Raw genomic sequence first — 23,665 nt, 5'->3', positions numbered from 1 at the left:
TTCTAAAAGAGCAAAATCTTAAAGTGACTGAAAACGCTTAACGGCTTATTCAAACAACTGTATTTGCTGGAATCGTGTTCCTGCTCGTGTTTCAGCATAATACCATTAGATTTTTCAATGAAATTAACTCAGAAATTTAGACTTTTACAAAAGTGAAAAAGCTTTAAGGTTAAAAACCATAAAATTATTGTGTACACAGAAATGAGTAAGAAGAGTGAGTAATAATTCCACAAAAAACTCTTAACTATTTTGTCCTTTTGTTACAGCCTTAATAAATTTAAACTAATGCAGGTCACTATTACATTTTAACAGAAATACCACAGATTACATGCTTTAACTAACAATTAATTAATAAGAAAGAAGATAAAGCGTGAAATAGTTTTGCGCAAAATCAAAGATTTTATAAATACTTTCACAAGTGCTATTTTTAAAATACTTTGAAATTACTAGAACAACATAACTGCGAAAAGATGGTGGTTTTGCATGCTGCTGAAATTTGTGTGTTGCATGCTATACCACGAGAGTTGCAACACGCTTTTTCATGTAGCAGCAGACCAAAAAAGACTAAATATATCATTAGCAAAACAGTCCTGTGGACGCTGCTTGCATTTTTGTTTATTTAATTTTTTTTACCTTTATTGAAGAAGCTGCATAGAGCATATCCTCAAGACTGAAATGGCAGCACTGGTTAAGGTATTCCTGACAAAATTCTTGAATCAATTGTAGATTATACAGGCTGTCAGCCAAAGACATTGTCTCTTTCAAACAAATATCTAAAAAGGAAGAATAGAGGCAAAGATTAGATATAGTTACAGATTTGCAAAAAAGTGCTTTTTGCTTTGCTGGATTCTGGAACATTTTGTGGATAAATTCAGACTTGATTTCCTCCCCCCCCAGGAGGCTTTTGTTTTTCTATTTCAGAAACTTAAGAAATGACGACTCTACATTTTATCTTTGCAGTTTTATATCTTTAAACATTTTTCTAAACATGAATTTTGTTTTTTCACTATTGACAAGTTTATTTTTTTCTGCTTTGCATTTTGTGAAAATGGAAGTTATGCTCTAACTCCTGCTACTCCATATAATGAAAAACCATATTTAATCACTAATATACATTTTTTCAATTAGATTTTTGATACAGCAATGGCAGTAGGAAATGTATGCTTTTTCACAAAGTTCTCCATACATACTAGTTCTTTGTCTTTGCACAGGGACCTGAGAGTACCTTTTAATGCTATTAACCCCAAATCTTCCCACAAAACCAGCATCAGTTTAGTCTTATGTATTTGTTTCTGTGGATTTAGGTGTTTGATACGAGATTTTACAAGGATCTGAAGCCTCTGATATATGAACTATCACTCTCTGTTTGAAAGTTCTATTTAACGACAAAGAAGCGGTAGCAGTGAGCAGACCAGTGTAGTTATACAGTATTCTATGAATACTATTTATGCCCAGCTAACCTCCTGTTCTCTTTTTATGACTGCTTCTTGGAAAATTAAGCAGCAATAATAACTTCCTAGAAAAAAAGACAGTCCTTGTAAAAAGAAGGACTGAATAAAAGAAAATATACTTCCAGAGCACGCATCAGATTTTATTCCTGAAGCAACAGCGTATGACAGAGCTCCACATAAGTTTTAAATTGTTTAGGATAAAAGGTTTCTTCAGACAAGGAATCTACTTTGATGCTAGCAGGATAAGGATTCCCATTCTGAGGAAATCAGACATATTCCATCATCCCAACCCCAGAGATGATAATCAATGGCAAAAAAGATGTTTGACTAAACTGACCAAAATGGGATTAAATTTAGTAATGCAAAATGCGAAGTCATGCATTTGGATCTAATAAAATTCTAATGTGATTCACTGGTTGAAAGTGATACAGAGTAGGAAGGAATCGCGTATTAGCCAATGTCAAGATGTTTATGAGCTTTCAGCACCATGCATCTATGGAAAAAAGCAAACATGATGCTAAAATGTATCAGAAAACGTATTTCCAGTAGTGACAGAGAAGCACCGTACAAAGCAGTAATGAGGTGCCAGTCTGGATTTCTGTGTACAGTTATGACTATCCATATTCAAGAAAGATGAACCGAAACTGGACTAGTTGCAGAGGAAGACTATTGAGGATAATAATGAGAGTGGAAATCCACTTCAGAAGGGGAGACTGAAAAGGCTTGGTTCAGTAGCCTGGGCAAAACAAGAAACAGAAAATATATCAAAAAGGTAGACATTAGATCAGGAGAAGCTATTCAAGCCAAAGGGCACTGCTGGAAGAACAAAGGCACGCAGACAGGCTACAAGCACATCTAGGTAGAAAACAAGAATAAGATTTAAAACCGTGTAAAACATGCAACAGTGGGTAAGAAGAGTACAGAGTTTAAAGAGCTACACAGTTTTAAGATAGAACATGATAAATTCATGAAAGGGATGACACAATTTTGTACAATATCCAATTTCTTGACTCACTGACATAGGGAGTCCTTTCTAGTCCTGTATTCCTTGAAGGAAACCTAGATTTGAAAGTTAAATAAAGTCTTAATGAGAAGAAACAATCTATTGCAGACTACAGAGAACTCTGGATTAATATTTTTTCTTTTTTGTTAATGCATTTTTAAGCATTTTTGCATATGCATTTTTGTTACCTGCCTTCCTCAGTTCCAATACAGAACCAAATCTCAGTGAAATTTAACATGCATCAAAAATTATATTATTTAAATATGGGGAAGATGGCCAAAGTCTTTTTAAAGTGCTGCTAGTCGCTTCAGAGTACCTTTGAATTTACTTCTGAGACAATGACACGCACAGTTACGTATCTTTAGGGAAGATGATGTCAGGACACCTAACAAGAACAATAAAACTAAAGTTCCAAAGATGACATGTGCCTTGTCTTGTTTGAAGTCAGATGCAGGAGGAATCTGCTGGTAATTATATATGTGGTTACGCAAGGTATACAAGATCTTTTGGACTGTCCATATTTTCAGCCATGCTAAAACAGTAAGAAGGAGCTAGGTGTTATCCCCATTCAACACTACCCAAGTTTTAACTCTTCCCTAATCGCATACAATAGTATATATTTGGCTGTAACATTTATGTAAATTGAAAGTTGTATTTTTCAAAATTCACAAGCTGAAGAAGAATGGTGAATGCATGCATCTTAGTGTCTTTCATCTTCAACGCCTACTGTGCTGGAAGCTTCCTATAAAGTGATTGTGTGTATGAATTCCACATTTCAGTCCTTAGCAAGCTTTATACCTTTGTTCATATTCCTGGATTTCTCAGGATGCTTCTGTATAAGTGTTCCCACGACATCAAAGGTATCATGGACAGAACACAGGCAGAAAATGATGGGTGTTAGCTGCCAAGACATTTTACAACTACATGAGCCTCTTAGTTGCCAAGAGGAAGATACGACTTTAACCAGGCCACTGAGCAAAAGAACAAGATGAAGCTGCTCATCGTCACAGACAAGTGCTATTATAGAACAGCATGACACCAATACATTCTAGACTATATATTTTTTGTTTACGCTATAAATGATATAGGTAACTATCAGGTGAACTAAAAGCCCAGAACACAGAGCACCTATGTGCCATGCAGTGCAGCTATGCAGAGCTTGACTAACTCTAAACTCTTCCGTATTTTATATCTGTAACTGCTCAGATTCACAAGAAAGCACTTAGGCAGCTTCAAGAATAAGAGTTTTCCAGGTGGTTTCAAGTTTCATAGCACAAAGGCACATGTGTTGCCACCGTCAGATCTGAAATAATATATCTTAGTATGTTTATATTAGTGTGATAACATAAAAGTAAGCACAACATGGTGTGCTTACTTACAACAACTTACACTTACAACACCTCGGTTCCTTTTATTTAAATGTAAAAATAAATAGGCACAAAGTTAATATTAAACCCACCACGCTCAAAGTATGCCTCTTGTATATCATATTTAAGCACCTTCCTTCACATAGTTATCAAACACAGACATTTAAACTTTTATGGACATATGTTTACAAGCTGAGAAACACGTTAGACATACCCTCCAGTTTAACGATATCTGGACAGTAAAAGTGGATCAGGGCTGCTAGAGCACAACCATCTGTACCATCTTTCAGCAGATTCTCCACCAATGGAATGCAGGGCAGCTGTTTAAGCAATGTTTGCTCCTTCCTGTAACGAGCCTACAATATAGAATGAACAAATTTAGAGACAAAGGCTCTGAAACATATGAAGAAACAGATTCATGCTATAGGTTTTACACTCTGTTAGTGAAAAAGCAGTATTTAATAAATAGCTGGATATTCTCAGTGTTAAATTTCTGAAAACTATTCATGTTATGCCCCATTTTGAACAGCATAAATAACATCTAAGAGGAAAGTAAGAGGAAAGGAAGCTACAACGCTAATATTGAGCCTTCCCTTCAAAACTACCAAATTTTTATGATCTCTGTATAGCACGCTGAATTAAATAACGTACACCTTAATTAACATTCAACACTCACTGTTATACAATCAGAAATGATCTGTGTGTAAACACAATGAGACAAATCCTTAGCTGGTGTAACTTCAGTTTACTGGCAAGTCAAATGACTCCGAAGTTAACACACCTAAGAATCTTGCCCAAAATCTCATTCATATAACTGACAATGACAGAAACAAGGGAATCTGCATTTGATCAACTCCATTTTTATAAACCGTGTAAAACACTATAAGCAGTCATGAACATTGAGAAGCATTAATGGTCAAGAAGCATTAATGGTCAAGTGTTATGACCATTCAGTGGCCCAGTTATAAAAGGAAACATTTTGAAAAACAACTCGGTGTATAAGGAGATTATTAGTTCAGAATACCAAGATAGCATTTATCTGCAGTGAACACATTTTTCATGGGCTTGTGTTTTTTTTTTTGTGGAGGGAGAGGGGGGCTTACTTAAAAAAAATGGTATTCATCATTCTTAGTTTCTTTCCACTTCTTCCTTGCAAAACAAATGGAGGTGGAAGAAAGTGATATAGATTTTAATTTCTTAATATTATTTACTAAGACTTATTTTTAAAACAGTACTGAAGGATTACTTTTCTATTCATACCACAGAACTTCTTATGATGCCAAGAGTGTTTCTGAGTTAATTTTATGCTATTTTCCTTCATCTACACACTCAACTGGACGTCTCCCTGTAGGGACCCTGAGAAGTCTGTGTGGATGTTAACTCTTCCCAGCAAAGCTGAAGCTGACAGTTCCTACCTCCTACTCTCCACCTTTTGGCTGTGCTGGAGCAACTGCTGATGGGGCTGCGTGGTAAGACCATCGATCCAGCTACAACAGCGCTCTCTTCCTTTGTTTCTGCAGTGAATGAGCAGGCAGGGCTAGAGGTTTTATGGCTGGGCTGGGAATTGTTTAAGCTAGCTTTGCTGGCAAAAAAGTCTGTGGAACCACAGGCTAACCCTGAAGGCTACACTTACTGACACTGGATTTCTGTCAAGGATCACACGGGATTATCTTTAGTGAATGTCAGTGTCCTCTAACTGGCTCAAGAAGTACGAGCCTAATCTGGCAACAGCAGACACATCAGTTCTAGAAAAATAAAGGGCTTGTATTTGGCCCAAAGAGCTTATACTTTAACCAATTAATACTTAAAAAAAAAAAACCACCTGAGAGTTAGTCTTTATTTCATACTTGAAATGTACTGGTATTTGTGTGTCAAGTATGCTGTCTAAAAATGAAAATGCCGTTTTTGCATTCACTAACACCAAACAAAATCATGTTAGTGTTTCATGCATTTTTAATATTCTTTTCCCCATGTTAGTAATACTCCCTACTATTTCTAATGAAATAGGCCAATCGTGCTTGCAGAGAAAGTTTGGTTTTTTTCACTCTGTGGCAATCCAATGACCCACTCTGATGAAAATCCTGCAAGTTTCAAATACCATGTTAACATGTCCATGTACTTCCTCCTCAAAATGACTGAAATTAAGTCTATGAAATATTACAATATAAAAGATACATGATAAAGATGACTAACATCATGGCCCAACAAGCCCTGTGTAATTTATATATTCTTTTAAATAGCATCTTTTTAATGGAGTGTTCGAAAATATTTGAAATTGGTAATACAGTGGTCTCCCACAGTAAATCCTGTGAAAAAGTCTACTGTCACTTTAACGATGCCTTCACTGGCCTTATGAACAGTGCCCACAGATGCTGGAAACTGCATCATATCATTAAAGTGGACCTAGAAAGAGGACTTAATTCATTGTAGAGAGTATGCCAGGCACGTTACTTCAGGAAAAATAAATTTATATAACCTGATATGCTAGGTTCATTAGGGAATAACAGGCATCATGTTTCAATTTGGTTGAAAAGATAAACGAAATTATACTGAAAAATAAAAGACACTGGTAATTGCACTGCAGTTTTAATAAACTTCCATTTGAAGAAACTCTTCTCATCAGTTACAATGTTTGCTACTAAATATGGATGCAATAATGCAAAAGATGAACATCTACATTTATTATAAAGCTCTAGTGCTAATTTAAACATAAATGCTAATACAGGCATCTTGTTTTTGAGATCCTAAACCAGCCTGATTTAGCGTCTTTGAGCTTATTCCACTTAAACAAGTCTAGGTATAGTCGAGACACTTGCATATAAACAAGGTCAACTAAAGATGAACCAACAGCACACCAGCTACTCTGTCGTAAGTGCTCACATGTATTCCGAGTTAATCATTAACAATGAACGCTCTTAGGCACTTACCATATAGTAGATAACATGTTATAAATTTACTTATCAGAGTAAGTTTTCAGCTGCCTGTATGCTCAGGAATATCTGTCTCACTATGAAACACCTGCGCTATGTAAAGGGAAGAGATCAAAAGGCTGGGTGAACTGTCGGAGCAGCTTGAGCCACTGCCTTCCTACTATATTACCAGTAGCACTTGGGTTTCAGCTATATCTCTACTAAACTAACATAAATACCACTAGTTCAAGTTCTTTATGGACAACTGGCAGGCAAATTGGAGTTAGCTTTACAACAAACTGAATATTTTATATTTGAGTATCATTTTTATGCAGTGGAGGAGAATCATTAGTAAACTAATACCTTAAGCAAAAATAGAACAAAAACATATTCTGAAATTGCTTTGAAGTAGCCACGTTATTTTGTAGAAATGAGACCAAAAAAAAAGTGCTTAAATTTCTGATCACAGACAGTCCATTTTGGGTTTTTTTGCGTTCTTCCCTCCATCTAATTACGCTATCTTAATTCCAAAACAAAACTGAAGGACTATATTGTGAAGAACAGTGTATTTGTGTGTGTCACAACTGTAATAGATAGCATTCTAGAGAAATTGCCCGTATAGCATAAAGTGTTATGGATTTGAATACTGATTAGTCTGCTGAAGACAGTACTTTTAAACTGGTTTTCCAGACATGAAGTAATTTCTGTTGTTGCCTACAAGCAACTGCCTTGTTATTTTTAATTCTCTTTGCAATGTATGAACAATCTTTTACTAGTTATGACAACAAATACGTGAGGGACTGCTAGATCAGTTATTTGGTAATCCTTAGATCAAAGATAGATCACAATTAGTTCTTTGGAATTCAGACCAGAAGTATGCAATTCTGCATATACCTGAACAGCCAAACCCGTTGCAGAATAAACCATCTGAATGCATTTCAGGGGTGAATTACTATATGACAGAGGAAAGTAATGATAATCCCAAGGTGACACAGCACAGAGAGAACAAACTTTAATATTATTGCAGACCTGAACAGTTACTTTTTATTGCTTTTAGTGAAATTATAGTCTCACTAAAAGTAGACTGCTTTAGGCTACATTGTGTGGGGAGAGATTAACAGCAGTCTTAAATCAGCTGAAAAATTAGGGAATTCTAGGCAAATGGTGTAATGATTGCATATTGTTAAAATAAATCAGAACATTTCAGATTCCATGTAGCATCAACAATCAAAAACTATTTCTGGAAGTCTCTTTTTAAAAGAGAGTCAGTATCAAATAGCATGTGTTTACTGAAAGCTTATGAAAAAGTAGTTTGCAAAAAACCTGCTCATTTGACATTAGTTAATAACAGGGAGCACTGCCTTATACAAACCCATAGAGAACTTGACTGCTTGAAAAGTAATTCCTTATCCAGCATCATATCTTATATTTATTTTGTGCAGATTACCTTGAAAAATAAGCTTCTGTATTATGCACACCTTTGCAGAGCAATATCTTATAAAATTATCTTATAGAGAGAAATGAAATGAATGATTAGACTAGCATGACATGGACAAAGCCATTCCCAAAATAAGCTATTTGATCAAAGTGAAGCAGTTGGGCAAACTTACAGGAACCAGTTTCCAAAACCATTTGGTAGGAGACTTCAGAGGAAGCAGTAGGAAAAAAGAATAAAAGCAAAAAGCAAAGAGGAAGAATTTATCAGATTTCATAAATTACTTTTACAAAGCAATTTTCTTTAACATTCTCAGTTTTGTGTAACAGTGAATTGTAATTTAATGGTAAGCATTAGTGCACTGTAACCTCTGCGTATTGAGCTAATTAGCAGAAATAACACTGGAGAAATATGTCTGCAGTCTTTGTAGATCAACATTATAATTTTCCCACATGAACAGACAAGATTGTCAGATCAATGCAGTTTTATTTAATGCTTTCACACATCTAATTGTACCCTACATATGCAATCCGACTGAAGAATTCATTTGAGACTTGAAGTCATGATATCACAAGTATCAAAATGAACTCCAGCAGCACATATGGGGAAGCAGGGAAGCTAAAGCAATGGGAAAAGGTATAAACACACTGTAGTACAGTCCAACCAATTGCAGTGAAGTTTGCATTAGTTACTTCAAGCCAAACAGTTATGTTTATAACATTTAACAATATTTTTAAACAATCATATGACAGTTTTCAGAACAACAAGAGGTGCAGGCAGTTATATTTTTGCAATGACAAATCACATTAGCATCAGCTGCATGATATGCAATGACCTGAAACGTAGATGGAGTTTTGGCTACTGGCAGAGAAATGATCAGCACCGATACATAAAATTCTGAACTCATACATGATCAAAAAATACAACCCCAAATTATAAACTTTTACAAATATAAAATTTGACCTAAAAGCTTAGTCCTAAGCACACTGAAGTCAGTGAATTTTTCTATAACTCTATACACTAGTCTGGCATAATACTTCTACTATTAAGAAAACAACATTGTGTGGCAGTATTATAAATACACACAGAAAATTTCACCACTCTATTGATTTCATTGTAGAAATTAAAAAAAAAAAAAAATCAAACCAATTACCGAAGTGCAGGAAAGAATATGTTTTTTATTTTTTAATGAAGAGAAGTATTTTCTGGAAATGGTGAAAAGGTAGTTTCAAAACTACTACAGAAAAAACTGCTATGGAAGCTTATTCTTTTACGTAGTTGTTAAAATACTGCACTTCTATAAAACCCTTAAAATAACTGTAGTAATGAAACAAAGCTTTTATGTAGAAAAGCTATTGTACATGAAAGGGCGCGCGTTAGTAACACGCCTATTCTCAACATTCTTCTCCTCCATTTAACTGGACTGTTACAGTGGAGAATCCCAAAGCCACTCAGAAGACATGAACTATGAGATGCATGTTCATGTGTGGTTCTAGACATTTCAGTCATACCCAACTAAAGCACCTTCCACAGGGTTCAGTTTCTCTTCTCCTCACTGAAGTATAGTCAATGTATGAAAAAGTATGTGAATTTGAAAACAAATTATCTTAATTTTCAACTGCAATCAGGAATTCTAAGCCATATCCTAAAGCAAGTTTTAGGTAAATTGGCTGAGATCAGACCTGGGCTGCCTGTCATTCTACTTAACACTGATAGGAACATTCTTCTTTGATTTATCAAGGTGAAGTGTATTTCAGACTTGGACTCAAAAGGTCCATCTATTTACTGATAGGCTGAAAAACTACTCTTTGGAAAAAAGCACACATTTGTTTCAATTCCAAAGACTAGCTCTCTGTAACAGTACAAACTAAACTCAAAATTAGCAATCCAATAGAAATTTTTATTTGTCCACTTGGCTGAAACTATGGTTGAGACAACTATGAATATGCTTCAAGAGGCTGAAAGACTGAAGATAATAAAGTTTAAATTCAAACATACTATAAGATTTATAAATATACATTTTGTAAAGGCACTTAAAAAAAAAAAGAGATAAAGAAAAGCTGAAATCTCTTGGACAACATAATGGGAGTTCAGTGGCTGCTGAATTGGTACCTTATATCAACAGGAATAAACTTTTTTCCCCTGCAACTTATTAAAAATCGGTCACTGTAAAACAAACTGAGCAGAGAATGCTGACTGACTTCTCCCAATGTTTAAAAAAAACCCCAAAACAACAAACAAAAACCAACCACAAAACAAAAAACAAAAGAACAAAACAGTCCCTCGGGTTGAGGGCTTACAGTTTTACACGAAGGTTGTTTAACACCCCCTAACAAGAAGTTGTAAACATGACCATGATAAATTTAACTTGGTATAAATTCATCCTATGGTGCCAAAAAATGGTAGTCATGCCCTTCATTAAATGCTTGTTTCTGCTGTCTTCCTTGCACCATCATTTGTGTTCATGCAGCTGTGCATTAATTGCATTAATTGGATCAAGAAGCTGATCCTGCTGCAAACTTTTCTTCTTTACAGGTTAGCTTTTGCTAGCGGTGTGAATTTATGACACATTAAATTGAAAGTGGAACTATGGCATTAGTATTTTACCTTCACGCAAAAAGTTGCACTGTTTAAACTAATTTAAAAAAACGTTTAAAGAATTCAGGTCTTCGGATGAATACTCTTACATTTGTTTCTCTCATAGGATTTGCACTGATTTGGCTTAAATCTGTTAAGACTGATTCAGTTTAGATCACAAAAGCAGATGGAAAAATAACAGGTTTTTGAGAAAGCTTTGACTACATTGAAAATCAGTAGTTTAACCAGTGCAACCGTACATTCGCTACATATTATTCAATGGAAGCCTGAAAACCAAAGCTATGCACCACAAAACTTGAAATCCTAATTCTGAAAGAAGATGCAGAGACTCTACCAGAAAAAGACGAGGTTACCACAAATCACCGGCTGACCAAGATCCACAGAGGACTACCTGGAACTAAAAATCATACATACTCCTTCCTCTCTTATCTTCTACAGGAAGCTAGCAGAAGAAAGTGAAGGAAAACAAAAGCAACCTCATAATCTGTTAATACTGTTTTTATCTATCCAGAAATAGAAAATAGGTATATCGTATCAGTTGTATCACTTATTAACCTGTGTATATGACACTTACAATTTTTAGAAATGTAGAGATTTACTATTTATTGCAAAAAGGTTCACCACAGATTTGTAGAAACGTAGCAAAGCATTAATTTGGCAGGCTTGAGGATTGTGCTGAAATTATTTTTCAGAACTGATATAAATTTATGAGTTTATCACAGTGGGAAATTATAAAAGAATTAAAGAGTCTACTCAGTAACTTTGTTTCACCTTTTAGGTACATAACTTTGCTGCTTCTCGGCTAGAAATTAAAACTAAAGAAAAACTTTCCCTAACGACTCGAATGATCTATTCTTCCCATGTTTGTCTGGCCATCTCTCTAAATCAGCAGAAGAGGCATTCTTAATTTAAATTTAGTTCAGGTTCAAAACCTGACCACACCTTAGAAACTCTGAAACTTAAATATCCAAAGGTGTTTGGTTAGAGCAGAAGGGAGATTGCAAAGTTTCTTAAAATTTTAGAATGGAATCATCACCTTTTGAACTGCTAACTAATGGACCTAAATTACAAAACACAGCCCCAACCCAAAAAGGATGGTCAAGGAAGGCACAATGAAACATTCCAGTTCCCCTTCATGCTAAGTTTTGAAATACAAATAGAAGCAGCAGTTAGGAGTTTAAAAACATCAAAGAAAGAAAATAAAACAATTGAATTCAAATACTGAGAATTAACCTACAACTGTAATATGAGCATAGAAAATGCTATACTTAATATATAGAAGTATAACTTAATTTTTCCATAAAAATGGAAAACCATGTAATAACATTGCTTTAATTAATACAAAGGCAGAATTCAAACCTCCCCCCGCCTTTTTTTAATTTAAGAAAATCTACTGATACTATTAACTAAACACAGGCATAGCATGAAATGAAAAAAAAAAAGAAAAGAAAAGAAGAAAAACACACTAATTAGTATTCAGCTAAAAATTATATACATATTTCAGCAATACCCAAACTTGATATAGGAATTTAGCTAGAGTTATTTCACAGCTCTGCTGAGATATACGAGGTAGGGTCAATGCCATAAAGTTACAGGATGTGTCACTGATTCTGTGCTATAAAAAGAGGAATGCATGAACTGATGCAATATGGAGACAGATAATCAGGGTAAAACACCTGGGTATCTGGGAATAAATACTAGGAGATGCTTGACAGGAGTCGCATCATAATTTAACAGAACCTTCTGTTCGAAACTCTGACCAACTTGATTTGATGCGATTGATCCATCCAACGGATCTGCATTATAGTTTTCTTTGGAAAGCTAGCATTCAGTATGATCCGCAGTTAAGAAATACAGGTTTTAGTTATGGTGTTTAATGTGTTTTGAAATCTCAGATGCTTGCATGTGTGCAATCACCATTAGCTTTAGCAAAAGTAAGTGAAAATCTGGGAAATACTGTGAAGCGTATGACAAAAAGAATGGCTGAGATTCTAGAGTAGTTAATTAGCCATCAGTTGAATAGACCAGTGTTTCTCAAAGAAAACCTGGCGTTAAATAATCTGAACGACTTGAAAATATGTTGCCGTCTTCCTGCATGCAAAAAGTTCAGTAATTCAAATTCCTTAAATACTTCAAAATATAGTTGACTGAATATTTCATATTCTTGACTTATCTTCTAGAAGCAGATCCCATTTTATCACCGTATTCACTGAAACTTTAATGTACAAATGATATTTTGACTCATTATCGAAGTAATTTTATCCTCATTTTTCTCATGTACTTAAATGTGAAGGATGGCTAACTTTCTAATAGCCTGTTTTTTTTTTTAAACCATAACCCGCAATAAATTTACTGTTAGAAGAGACATCTAGGGGTCAACTGGAGCCTAAGGTTTTGCCCATGCTGAGATTTTAGCTAATAAAGCTATGCTAATACAACCCCCTAGCATGGAATACCTTACTTGACAATGTAATTTATGCAGCTGAATCCCACACTGAGGCAAATAACATAACATGTACCTGGGATAATAGTATTGAAAATCCAGTGTATAGAAGAGAAGGCCTTAATTGCAAACTTTTCCATGATACGGCAACTGTAGCATGATTCGGTTATTTTGCAAATGCATTTGTACATTGGCCAACAGAACAGAGCTCTGATTGTGTTATAGCTTCACAATTCGTATGAAAAACACCATAAATGCATATACCATTTTTATGCAAATGTTTTATTCCACTGGATCAGAGTTACAGACTATGCAAGTCTTTCAACAGTTGATTCAAGAATGCTGACATTAAAGATAAATTATAAACTAAAAATTTTATCTTGCTATTCCTAATATAAAATGCAAACTGTAAGTGAAAATAAACATTACTGAATTTTTACAGATACAGATAATTTTATGGCATTGCTCTGATAATAATGTTCTCTCTGATGTATCTTTGTTTACCATATTAAGACTCTCACGCACTTTGGATTTTAAAAATTATTCTCATCTTTAAAAGTGACCCAAAAACCACACAAAACCTCCTACTATTATTTTTAGGAAAAAGAAAATTCACTAGAGGTGTGAGGATCATAGGTTATCTCCCCACCCCCCACTTACTTTGTTTTATCTAAATTTGAGAAATGAACTTGTCAAGGACATCTTATTCTCCAGATTTCTATGCTATTATCACTATTTAACACAGATTAAATTTTCCATATCAGATTATATGCATCGAGGTCACACTACTATTGTAAAAAATACCATTTTCTTTTGCCGAGTCACATACCAACTAGCCTTCACCATTCCTTATACTTAAAGAGAAACCACAAGTGCAAGGACAGTCGTGCTTTTTGAAGCCGAACTTCTAATCTAGCCAGGTAACTTGCAACTCCTTCAGAGTTGCTTACGTGAAAACAGACCAGGAAGGGAACTAGGATTACAGCCCTGCAGCAGCCAGGAAATCTGTTCTGCATTCAAGCGCAGGGATAATACCGAAGGGTGTTCAAACTGATTACCAATTCCCCAATAATAATTATATCACAATAGGATAAATAATCTCATTCTGAAGCAAGCAATTTTACATACTCTGGAACTGTATGCTATCCTTCTGTATTTTGATGGGTATAATGCTACTTAATTATCTGAGCTCCGCAAACAAAAGGAAAAAAATCCTGTTAGGAAAGGGAATCAAACATAATCTGTTTTTATTGTGTATATAATAAAACCTCTAATCAACCAGTATTTTGGATCATATCCAGAGCAATGCTTCCCATGATGCCACATACAGATTTCTCTTTTGAGATGCAAGCAATTCACAAAATGATGATTAAAAATCATCAATAAAAATGTGGTGGTCTTTTTCATATCAAATCCAACCATAGTTTTAATTCATTTCAAAGTATTAATTAATCTTAATAAATTCCTTAGGACTAACATAACAGATGTTTCCTTGCTATCAAAGATTTTTTTGTCAAAAAGGACAACTGGGAATAAGAAGTGCAACTCTTTCAGTGTTACATTTAAATGGATATTTTCATGGAAATGATAAAACTAATAACAAAATGACTGAATACTGAAAGTTTGCCTTCTTTAACAAGCAGTTACAAGTTCAAAGTCTGCAAATGTATATTTACCTATACATACTATATGCAAGTAGTTTTTGTTTACAGATAAATGCTTATTTTTGTTTAAAATATTTTCACTCTTACACCTACCTTTTGACCTCCTGCAGATTCTGCACTGTGATGCTCTTTTAGTTTTTGTTCCTGTTCCATTATGTCTTTCAAATGTTCATTCACCTAGAGACAAAATAGTTTATTCAATGGTCTGTTCTAAGAAACAAGTCATAGAAATTGTAAGTTTTCAAAAGGTCTATAAATCACTACCACTGTTAACTGAAAAGATTAAACAAATATTTCAGACTATAGCCCTGAAGCATAATCAGCAAATGCCAGTTTCAGATGCAGTCTGGGGTCACTAGTTGTTAGCTTTACATTGTACAAACTAACCTGCCCCTTTTTACGCTCCATCACATTTCATTAACAGTGTATCCTTGTTACTTGGTTTGATTATACACTGAAGGTAGATCACTTCAAGCAAGATGTGTTCAAATACTAACAGAATACCTTGGTTTTAAATCCTGATAAATTACACAATAAGATGACAACTCTTAAAGAGCCAAAAAGAGACCCTTGAGCAGCCGTCACGGCATCTCAACATGACAGTGACTGCTAAGATGTTGTATGTAATGTATATTACAGGATTTTATTTAGACTTCCCATTTATTGGGTTCACATAACGTTTAACTTATTTCTGCAAACTTCGCTTTTTATTATCCGTACACAGCAGATGAAGGAACAGTCTGTATCAGACACAGTCTTGACATACCTACCTACATACATATCCTACCCACTCATCTCTAATCGAATCATATAGACTACAAAGAAAACCACAGCTTGCTTTTCCAGTACTCATACCTTGTTTATCCAGTACATGACAGCATCCTCAATGTCATAAGGTAGATCTGTAGCTTGGAAGAAGGATGAATACTGCCGAGTGCATGCAATCACTTTCTCAACGCTGACCATCTCTACAGTATATGCCATCATAAGAGTATCGATCATGGCCAAGTGAGCACTCTACAAAGAGAAGCAGCAATATCTAATTAGTTTGCAAATCAAAAGATCACTTGCTTACATATTGTTTCTGAACAAAGCCACATACATGCAAACACCAAAACTGTCAATGCTACAAGTTTTCTGTCTGGTTGTCAGTTTTTGAATGAAAGACAAATGAAGACAAACACACGTAACAGATTTGAGAACGCAATACAAATGACAGGGACATTAATTAAAAAAATGCTTATTGCAAATTACAATAACTTCTGTAACAAAATTAACACCAAAAATAAAGAACTGGAAATTGAAAGAATAAGCAATTTTAATGATCCAGACATTACATCACTTTTAACAGAGCTAAAGAGATCTTCTAAATTTCTCACCCTAGTGAAACCAAAAACCCCTGCCTGATCAATGTTATTTGTACTGGAAATAAAAGCCGAGACTGCCTAGTAAACAACCTTCATCATCATGAAAATGCTGCATTAATAAGTGGAAGTTTATCTATTTTTAAAGTCATATGCCAGGAAGAAGACACAGTTATACTAATGTTAAGTAAAAAACCAAGATGATAGAAAATATTTATTTTTCTTCTAGTAAACTGATTATCTCATGCAGATGCAGCTATATATGCACAACTAGGTTTAAAATCAGCATATACTGATAAATAAAATACACCTTCTGTTAGAAGAGGAGGTATATTTCTCCTGGTGTTGTTATGTATTGAAAGACAATGGCTATTTCATAGTTTGTAATAATTAAAAACAAACACACACACACACACACACACCCCCCCAAACCAACAACAAAAAGAGGATGGCAACCAGGATTTACATTAGATTTTTGTGACTGAATAAGAAAATGATGGCGGGTTGTAGAGGCAGTGCCTACAGCTAAACAGATTTGCTTCATGATAAGAACAGCAGCAACAGCTTTCTAAGTATTAAGCAACATTTCCCGTGAACCAGAACAATTTCCAAAGACAGTATTTTTTAAAACGTTGCCTTTAAACACAGCTCACGATGCAAACAAAGATCCCAAACACTTGTTAACACCATCACTTCAATTCTATAAAAAATATTCATATAAACATCTCACAAGGTAGCTATAACAGCCATGGCAACAGCAATGAATAACATGAGTCACACAGCAATACGCTATCTAATCACGATAGTTAAGGTAGTACACGCACATCATTTATTCCAGAATTCCCAGCAGGAAAAAGATGAACAGATCCAGACTTTGTGCTGCCCTTACTGTTTGTATCACTGATGAAAGTGATGACGCTGGCCTCAGAAGCAGGCAGCAGCACATACCTATTTTTTTAATGCAGTTAAGTTGCTTTGTTTGACAAAAAAAGGCAAACTATACTTAATCTACTAATTAAAAACATTCACAAAACTGTTCCTGACAGCCAACCTTCCTGGGACGAGCTTATTCTCCTTGGACCCTGGATGTGACCTGAGAGCCCTTGTCTGCCACACACTCCATCCATGCTCCTAACACAAGTATTGCGGCTAGGCTAGGAACCAGCGCCTCTTCACTCCTGTCACCATTGATTGATTTATTCAGAATAAACTCTTTTCACCATATTCATCTGCCTTATGAATTTATTTACAGACCTTTAGTGGACAACTACTGATACAAGCTCTTAGGTGCGAATGAAGGAAAGAGTTGGGGAGCTGAATTCTTGTCACCCAAGTATTTAAGAAGGAAAAGACAGAGTATTGCCCATGACCAGCCTCCTGAGGAACCTGCACTCCAGCTAGGTTCTGTACATAGATACAGAAGAGTCACTCCTTTGTTGGCCCAGCAATGCTGTGCAGAGAAGGAGTTCAGATAGAGTATCACTAACCACTAGTAAAGTCCCAAAACCTGATGAGGGATTGCAGAGCCTGGGTCAGCCATAGGAATCCATGCAGTTCTGCAGGAGTTTCCAGCTCAGATTGCAGAACGGTAATTTAGCAAGTGCAAAACAGGAAGGAGGAAGGGAAGGCTTGGATCGTCTCTGACATCCAGAGGTCATCGCTCTAATGGTCTTCCCTTGCTATATCTTTGTTGCCCAGTCTGAACAGCACCTGGTTTAAAACCTTGTGCCATTTCCAGAACCTCCCCAGAAAATGAAATGGAGATATTAAAATAGCAAGAAAATGCTGGATTTGCTTTTTAAGAGGAGGCAGTGCACAAAACGTGTTTTCCAGCCAGATGTAAGAGCAGCCTCGTACAGAGTGCTACTGCTAGAGGTGCGCTAAGAGTCATCGGTGCTGATCCAGAACCGCTCGGACTGCCTGCTGCACAAGACGACTGTTTTCGTCCCCTGCTTGCGGGGTGGACACAGCCTTCCAGTTGAGGTCTGACAACCGAGGAAGCTCCAAGCAGGTTTGGAGGCAGGGGCTTCTTCCCCAGCTGTTGATCCACAACTAGTTCACTGGCTACTGTGCCTGTGCTCTGAGACCAGCCTGCAAGAAAAGCAATCTCTGGCAACTTTCCCAGAGAGAATTTAGTAGCCTTCACCTCCCATATGCTGGGTCATCAGTTTCTCTGGAAAACTTGATCGTGCCTATGAAGTGGATTGCCAATGGAGAGAGAAAGCCACCGAAGTGTTGCTAGAACTGCCAATACGCTCAATACGTTATAAATACATTAAGAAAATTAAATTATTTACAACTAGCTAGCTGAGTCACATTTTCAATGTTTCTAGCAAATGATTAATGAACTGCAAACTACTTAAGCAAACAGCAGGAACAATGAAAGGGATGACCTTAAATAATACTCTGTACTATCAAAACCAAGTGTAATAAACTTGTACCCATGCTGACTGGATGCATGTCACCACTCTATTTTAGATAAGCTATCAAATCACAAGCATCTTCAGAGTCTCAAAAGTGACTCCAAATTATTTTCTTTATAATCCAGGCAGGACGCTCAAAAGGAGATTTTTTTTAAAATAGTAAATAATAAAAAGAAGGATTTGAGTCAAGTTGCATCTATTATCCTGAGAAACAAACTACAAAATTGCTATTTTTGCCAGTTAGCAAAAATCAAACTTTATTTTATAAATAATTTCTTTACTAATAAAAATACTTAGAACTATTAACATCTATGGATTTTTCCCCCAGAAAATTGCAAGCAACCCAATAAGCACATAAGATAATTTATACCTAAAATAGGTTTGTGGGGTTTTTTTGTTGGTTTTGGGGTTTTTTTGGTTTTTTTGTTTGTTTTTTTAAAGGCAGTACAGAAAGAAAGAGAAAACTATGTCATTCCACATACAGCTCTACTGGTTTTCTTCCACTTATTCTGGAAAGAGTCAGACAAGCTGCATTCTTTTACATCTTTTAATTCACTATGCTCAACAAGAAAGACTAAATTAAAAACCGCACTACAAAAATAGTATCCTGCTGTTCCAAATACAGGGTTTATCAGCGTAACTGCTGAAGTTTTCTAAAAAACCAATTTTTAAGAAGTTCTACTGATAGTAAACAAAGTTCCATTTTTTGTACATCTCTCGCTGAACGGCATATTTTAGGTACAGCTAAAAAAGCAAGAGGGAGAGGTCACTTTTACTGGTTGGATCCACAATTATGACTGAATTATGACACAAGGAAGCAACCTTTCATATCTGAGGGGAGAATTCTGAGCTGGGCAGAAACTAGGATCAGCTGCTCAGCAATGTCTTCTTTCTCTGGCCAAGCCTGTAGTACAGTGCCTGAAGGAACTCCCCACCAGGAGCTGCTGCTGCCTGGTACCAAGACGGTACTCTAAATGCTGCTATTCCCTCCAAGACGGTTGGACTCGATGATCTTGGAGGTCTCTTCCAACCTTAATGATTCTATGATTCTAAGATGGCAGCATTCTGACACGCAGCATAAAAAACATCCCAGGCAGCATTTCGTGCTGTCACATACCTCCCACATCCAGAACTGCAGCAAGGTATATTTGAATAAGGACACATGATTTCGAAAAAAATCATTTTTTAGAGAAATAATAAAAAAAAAAATAATCAGTAACATGTTAAATTACACAGAGTAGAACACAAAACCATTAGAGAAATATCTTAAAAAAAATAAATCAAGATCAACATAGCAGCAGTGAACAACACATCAAACAATACACTGTTTTATCACAAAACTTATGCAGAGATTTGGTTTAAGCCAATTAAAAAAAGATCTTTTTATTCTTTGCATTGCACTACAATGGTGCAAAGTACTAAAGTCTTACATGGCACACTGCAAAATATTAAAAAAAATTAAAAAATACAAAATGCTGGATTCTTAGAGGTATTTCATTTTCTAAGACACAAATATGGTTTTGTCTTTCCCGGCTACACCCTGCGCAGAATGCAGGGGTTTTAACTTTACAAGAGTTTTTAATCTTTACAATCTCATGTAATTACTAGTTAGTTTCTGCCCTGTAATGTAGGTTCCACAGCTTTAGTTTCTACTGCTGAATAGGTCAGTAAGAAGCTTACTGAACTGTAGAAGAAAAATTATTCTGAGCGTGACTGCTAATGCTTTCTGTCTGCTTAATCTTTGATTATGGAGCTTGTTCCACCTCCCTTGAAGAACTGCAAACAACTTCATTAAAAAGTATACTAAGCAAAAGGTGTATATGATACTGTACAAACAGATGCTTATGAATAAATACTGCATATTATAGACAGCTCCTATATTATTACCTACTACTAAGGATATTTCTCATATTCCATTAAACGATATTCAAGTCAGGAGTTCTCTTTTGACCTGCCCCTTTAGGAAAATCACAGACAAAACCATTTCCCACTATGGTGCTTGAAGAAAGGGGCAGAAACAAAACAGAGGATATAATTGTTATCCTCATGCTAAAATAAATAAATAAATATAGATAGATAGACTCTTTCCTTGAGTATTTTATTGAAAGAGAAAGTCCCCTAATCTCACTATGCTGTGCAGAAGAGATTTTATCTTTGACAAAATGTTTTTTGTAAACAGGAATATGTATTTCTGTTCTTATTGAAGCTGGTCATATTTAAAAAAAGTCTTCACACTATAGTTCTCACTTGCACAATAAACATATATTTCTAGCTAAATTCCCTAAAGATTTTGCCTACACTGGATCAGGCACTTGAGCAAAGAACAGAAGAGACCAGCTCTCTACAACTAGTTGGGAAAATATTTATATCACCTTTTTATCAACAGTTATGCATGTAACCAACTGTTTCTACCTGCTGAAAACAGAGATTTTGGATCCAGATACTTCTCACAATACAGTCAAAACCAGTAACTTGAGCCAGTTACTTCAGTTAACAGTAAAGTACAGATTAAATTCTGTGGGCTTGATGAAACTTACTCTGAAGATATTACATACAAGTAAGCACTAAGATTACAAGTATGTTGAATGTTTGGTGTATTCCTAAAAATAATTGATCTGTTAATGCTAAATATAAGTAACATTTCTTAAATTAAAACTGAAATTCCCATTAATGTTCTGCGAGTATATACTAGTTCTTAAATTAATGTTACATTTCCTTCTGTGATTATTACCACAGATTGTTATCAAGACAGTGAAAAGATAACTAGAAAGAAACAAGCAAGAAAGATAATACAATAACTAAGACAGAGATCATCCCCACAAAAAGAGTCACTGAATTTATAACTGCTAGAAGGTATTGATCATATGGAATAACCATTATAGGACACGTACTTAAGGAAAAAAGACAGGTAAAAACAGAGTTGTTGATATGCAGAGTAAAAGAAAGACAGAACAGCAGGCGAGTAAGGGATTAAACAACCACAGTGAAAACATGTGCCAAGAGCACTGTGAGATCTCCTTCCGTACCACGCTAACCCATGGCTCTGAATCCGGCTTTCTCACAGATTCTGTGAACAATGCAGTTTGAGGAGGCTGAGCAGCTTTAGCCCCCCAGGCACCCTTTCCCAAAGACCCTCCCCTCGATAATCCGAGCCTCAAATGAAGCTGCTAGCATAATGAGATACCACCTAAATTCCAAGTCTCGACTAAGAGTGGAAAATTGCAGAATTCCAGCTCAGGGAAAGCATAGGCCAAGGCTTGATACTGCAGTAGGTGAGGAAGGGATTGATGAGCAAAGCCAATAGGTGGTAACTCCATTACGAACTTCAAAGCTATTGCTTCATTTCACCACCATTCGTATAGTAAAATGAAGACAATTCTGATACTACAAAGGAAACAACAGTTTTAAAAGATGTTGATCAACAAAATGGAACAGTCTGAAGTAGTCAGTTCTGCCCCGTTTGGTGATTTTTGGCCCCAATTCGTCTCCGGCCTCACACAGTACTTATGGCTACCACAATTCTAAAATAACCCCAGTTGTCTAGTTATTCTTGTCCTGCAACGGAATGATCATGTCAAATTACCTCCTCACTGCATTTTCATGAAGAACAAGCGCTTGACTCTGATAAGATGCTTGTTCAGCAAGAACGGGCATTACTGAGTCATGCTAAACACATCGTAGCAGGTTCTGCAAGGTAGAGGGAATGTTTTTTAATTTCAATATTTATTATAACCTTCTGTATTTGGTTAACTATTTAAATTTAGTAATCAATTATATGAATATATATAAACCATCATTATTTGACTGACTATACACATCTGACATGGGAAACGTAATTAATTTCTAACAAAATGATTTGTTAAGTACAGATACTTGCCGAGTTAAGCATTTTGATAGCACTTGTAAATTCTTCTACCTAAGGTTTCCTCATTATGCTTGTTAGGGAATTTCATAATTTCATCTATTAACTCAATCCTAACTACTTAACAGAGATCCCAGATTCTTTCTGAATCACGTAACTAAGTGAGACCTTGCCCCACTCCAGGTCACAGTGAAACAAAATACCTGCATGACATGCACTGGAGTCAAGAACCAGCAAATGGTGCTCATCGCATTGTTTTTGTCATATTTTATAGTTTCACACGACCTACTTCGATTTTTTTTTTTTTTTTTTAAAATATACTTAACAATTATTCCAGAAGTTGCCTGTATCCTATTTACTGGAAGGATCAAGTGCCTAATGGTAAACACCACAAAGGCACTTCAGTGTCTTTATGCCAAATACTCCATGTTTCAAAAATAAAACATTTGTGGTTGGATAGGTTGAACTAAACTGAGAAATTAATGTAGGATAACTGATAACAAGATAGTTATACACACTTAGACGAATAAATAGCACCAACCTCAAACTTCCCAGAGCATTTTGTTTTTGCAGATAATAAAGGATTTTCCTAAATCCCACTGTCAAATCCTGTCCAGATAAACCAGAAACAAAAATCCCTTACAAAAAATTATATTCTGTTGCATATTTGCACTGTCTCCTTGCTCTTATGCTCTGGACATTTAAACCAAGAACAAGCAGTAATTATATAAAATACCATCTTAATTTCTTCTGTCACAACAATCTCCACCAATCTTTGAAGAATACAGGAGTGGGAAAAAGAGAAACAGGGCTTCGGTTATAAACCAACTATATCCATATATAAATAAAAAGTAGTTCCTTCTTCCTGACTCACTCATACTTGCATAGTAAAGATATTAAAAGCAGTGGTTTAACTTCTCTGGCAGCTCAGCTAAAACACCTCCAGAGGCAGTTATCACCAGGAAGTATCCAAGCCTGTTCATCTCGGAACATCTCCTGAAGGAACAGAGCCTTAGGAGTGCTGGAGAACTACCACTTCCTCATGGAGATACAGGAGCAGTGACAAGACAAGCTGGGTTGCTACAGAATTTGGGATGAAGAGTTCAGGTTTGGGTGATGTGCCATAAGTACGTACGAGAGGAAGTT

At 35.6% G+C, this 23,665-nt stretch overlaps 1 protein-coding gene across 1 annotated transcript in view; it reads right to left on the bottom strand.

Annotated features, from left to right (window-relative positions):
* CAMSAP2 (calmodulin regulated spectrin-associated protein family, member 2) overlaps positions 1-23,665 on the bottom strand; it is a 92,859-nt gene that overhangs the window by 30,254 nt on the left and 38,940 nt on the right. Inside the window, 4 exon segments of the mRNA XM_009326170.1 lie at positions 634-773; positions 4,036-4,177; positions 14,964-15,047; positions 15,726-15,887. Coding sequence (XP_009324445.1) covers positions 634-773; positions 4,036-4,177; positions 14,964-15,047; positions 15,726-15,887 — 528 coding nt within the window.

Source organism: Pygoscelis adeliae, unplaced genomic scaffold (assembly GCF_000699105.1).
Source record: "Pygoscelis adeliae isolate BGI_AS28 unplaced genomic scaffold, ASM69910v1 Scaffold256, whole genome shotgun sequence".
In the NCBI taxonomy this organism is placed as follows: Eukaryota; Metazoa; Chordata; class Aves; order Sphenisciformes; family Spheniscidae; genus Pygoscelis; species Pygoscelis adeliae.
Note: the sequence above shows the minus strand (reverse complement) of the source record. Positions and strands in the feature narration are given on the sequence as shown.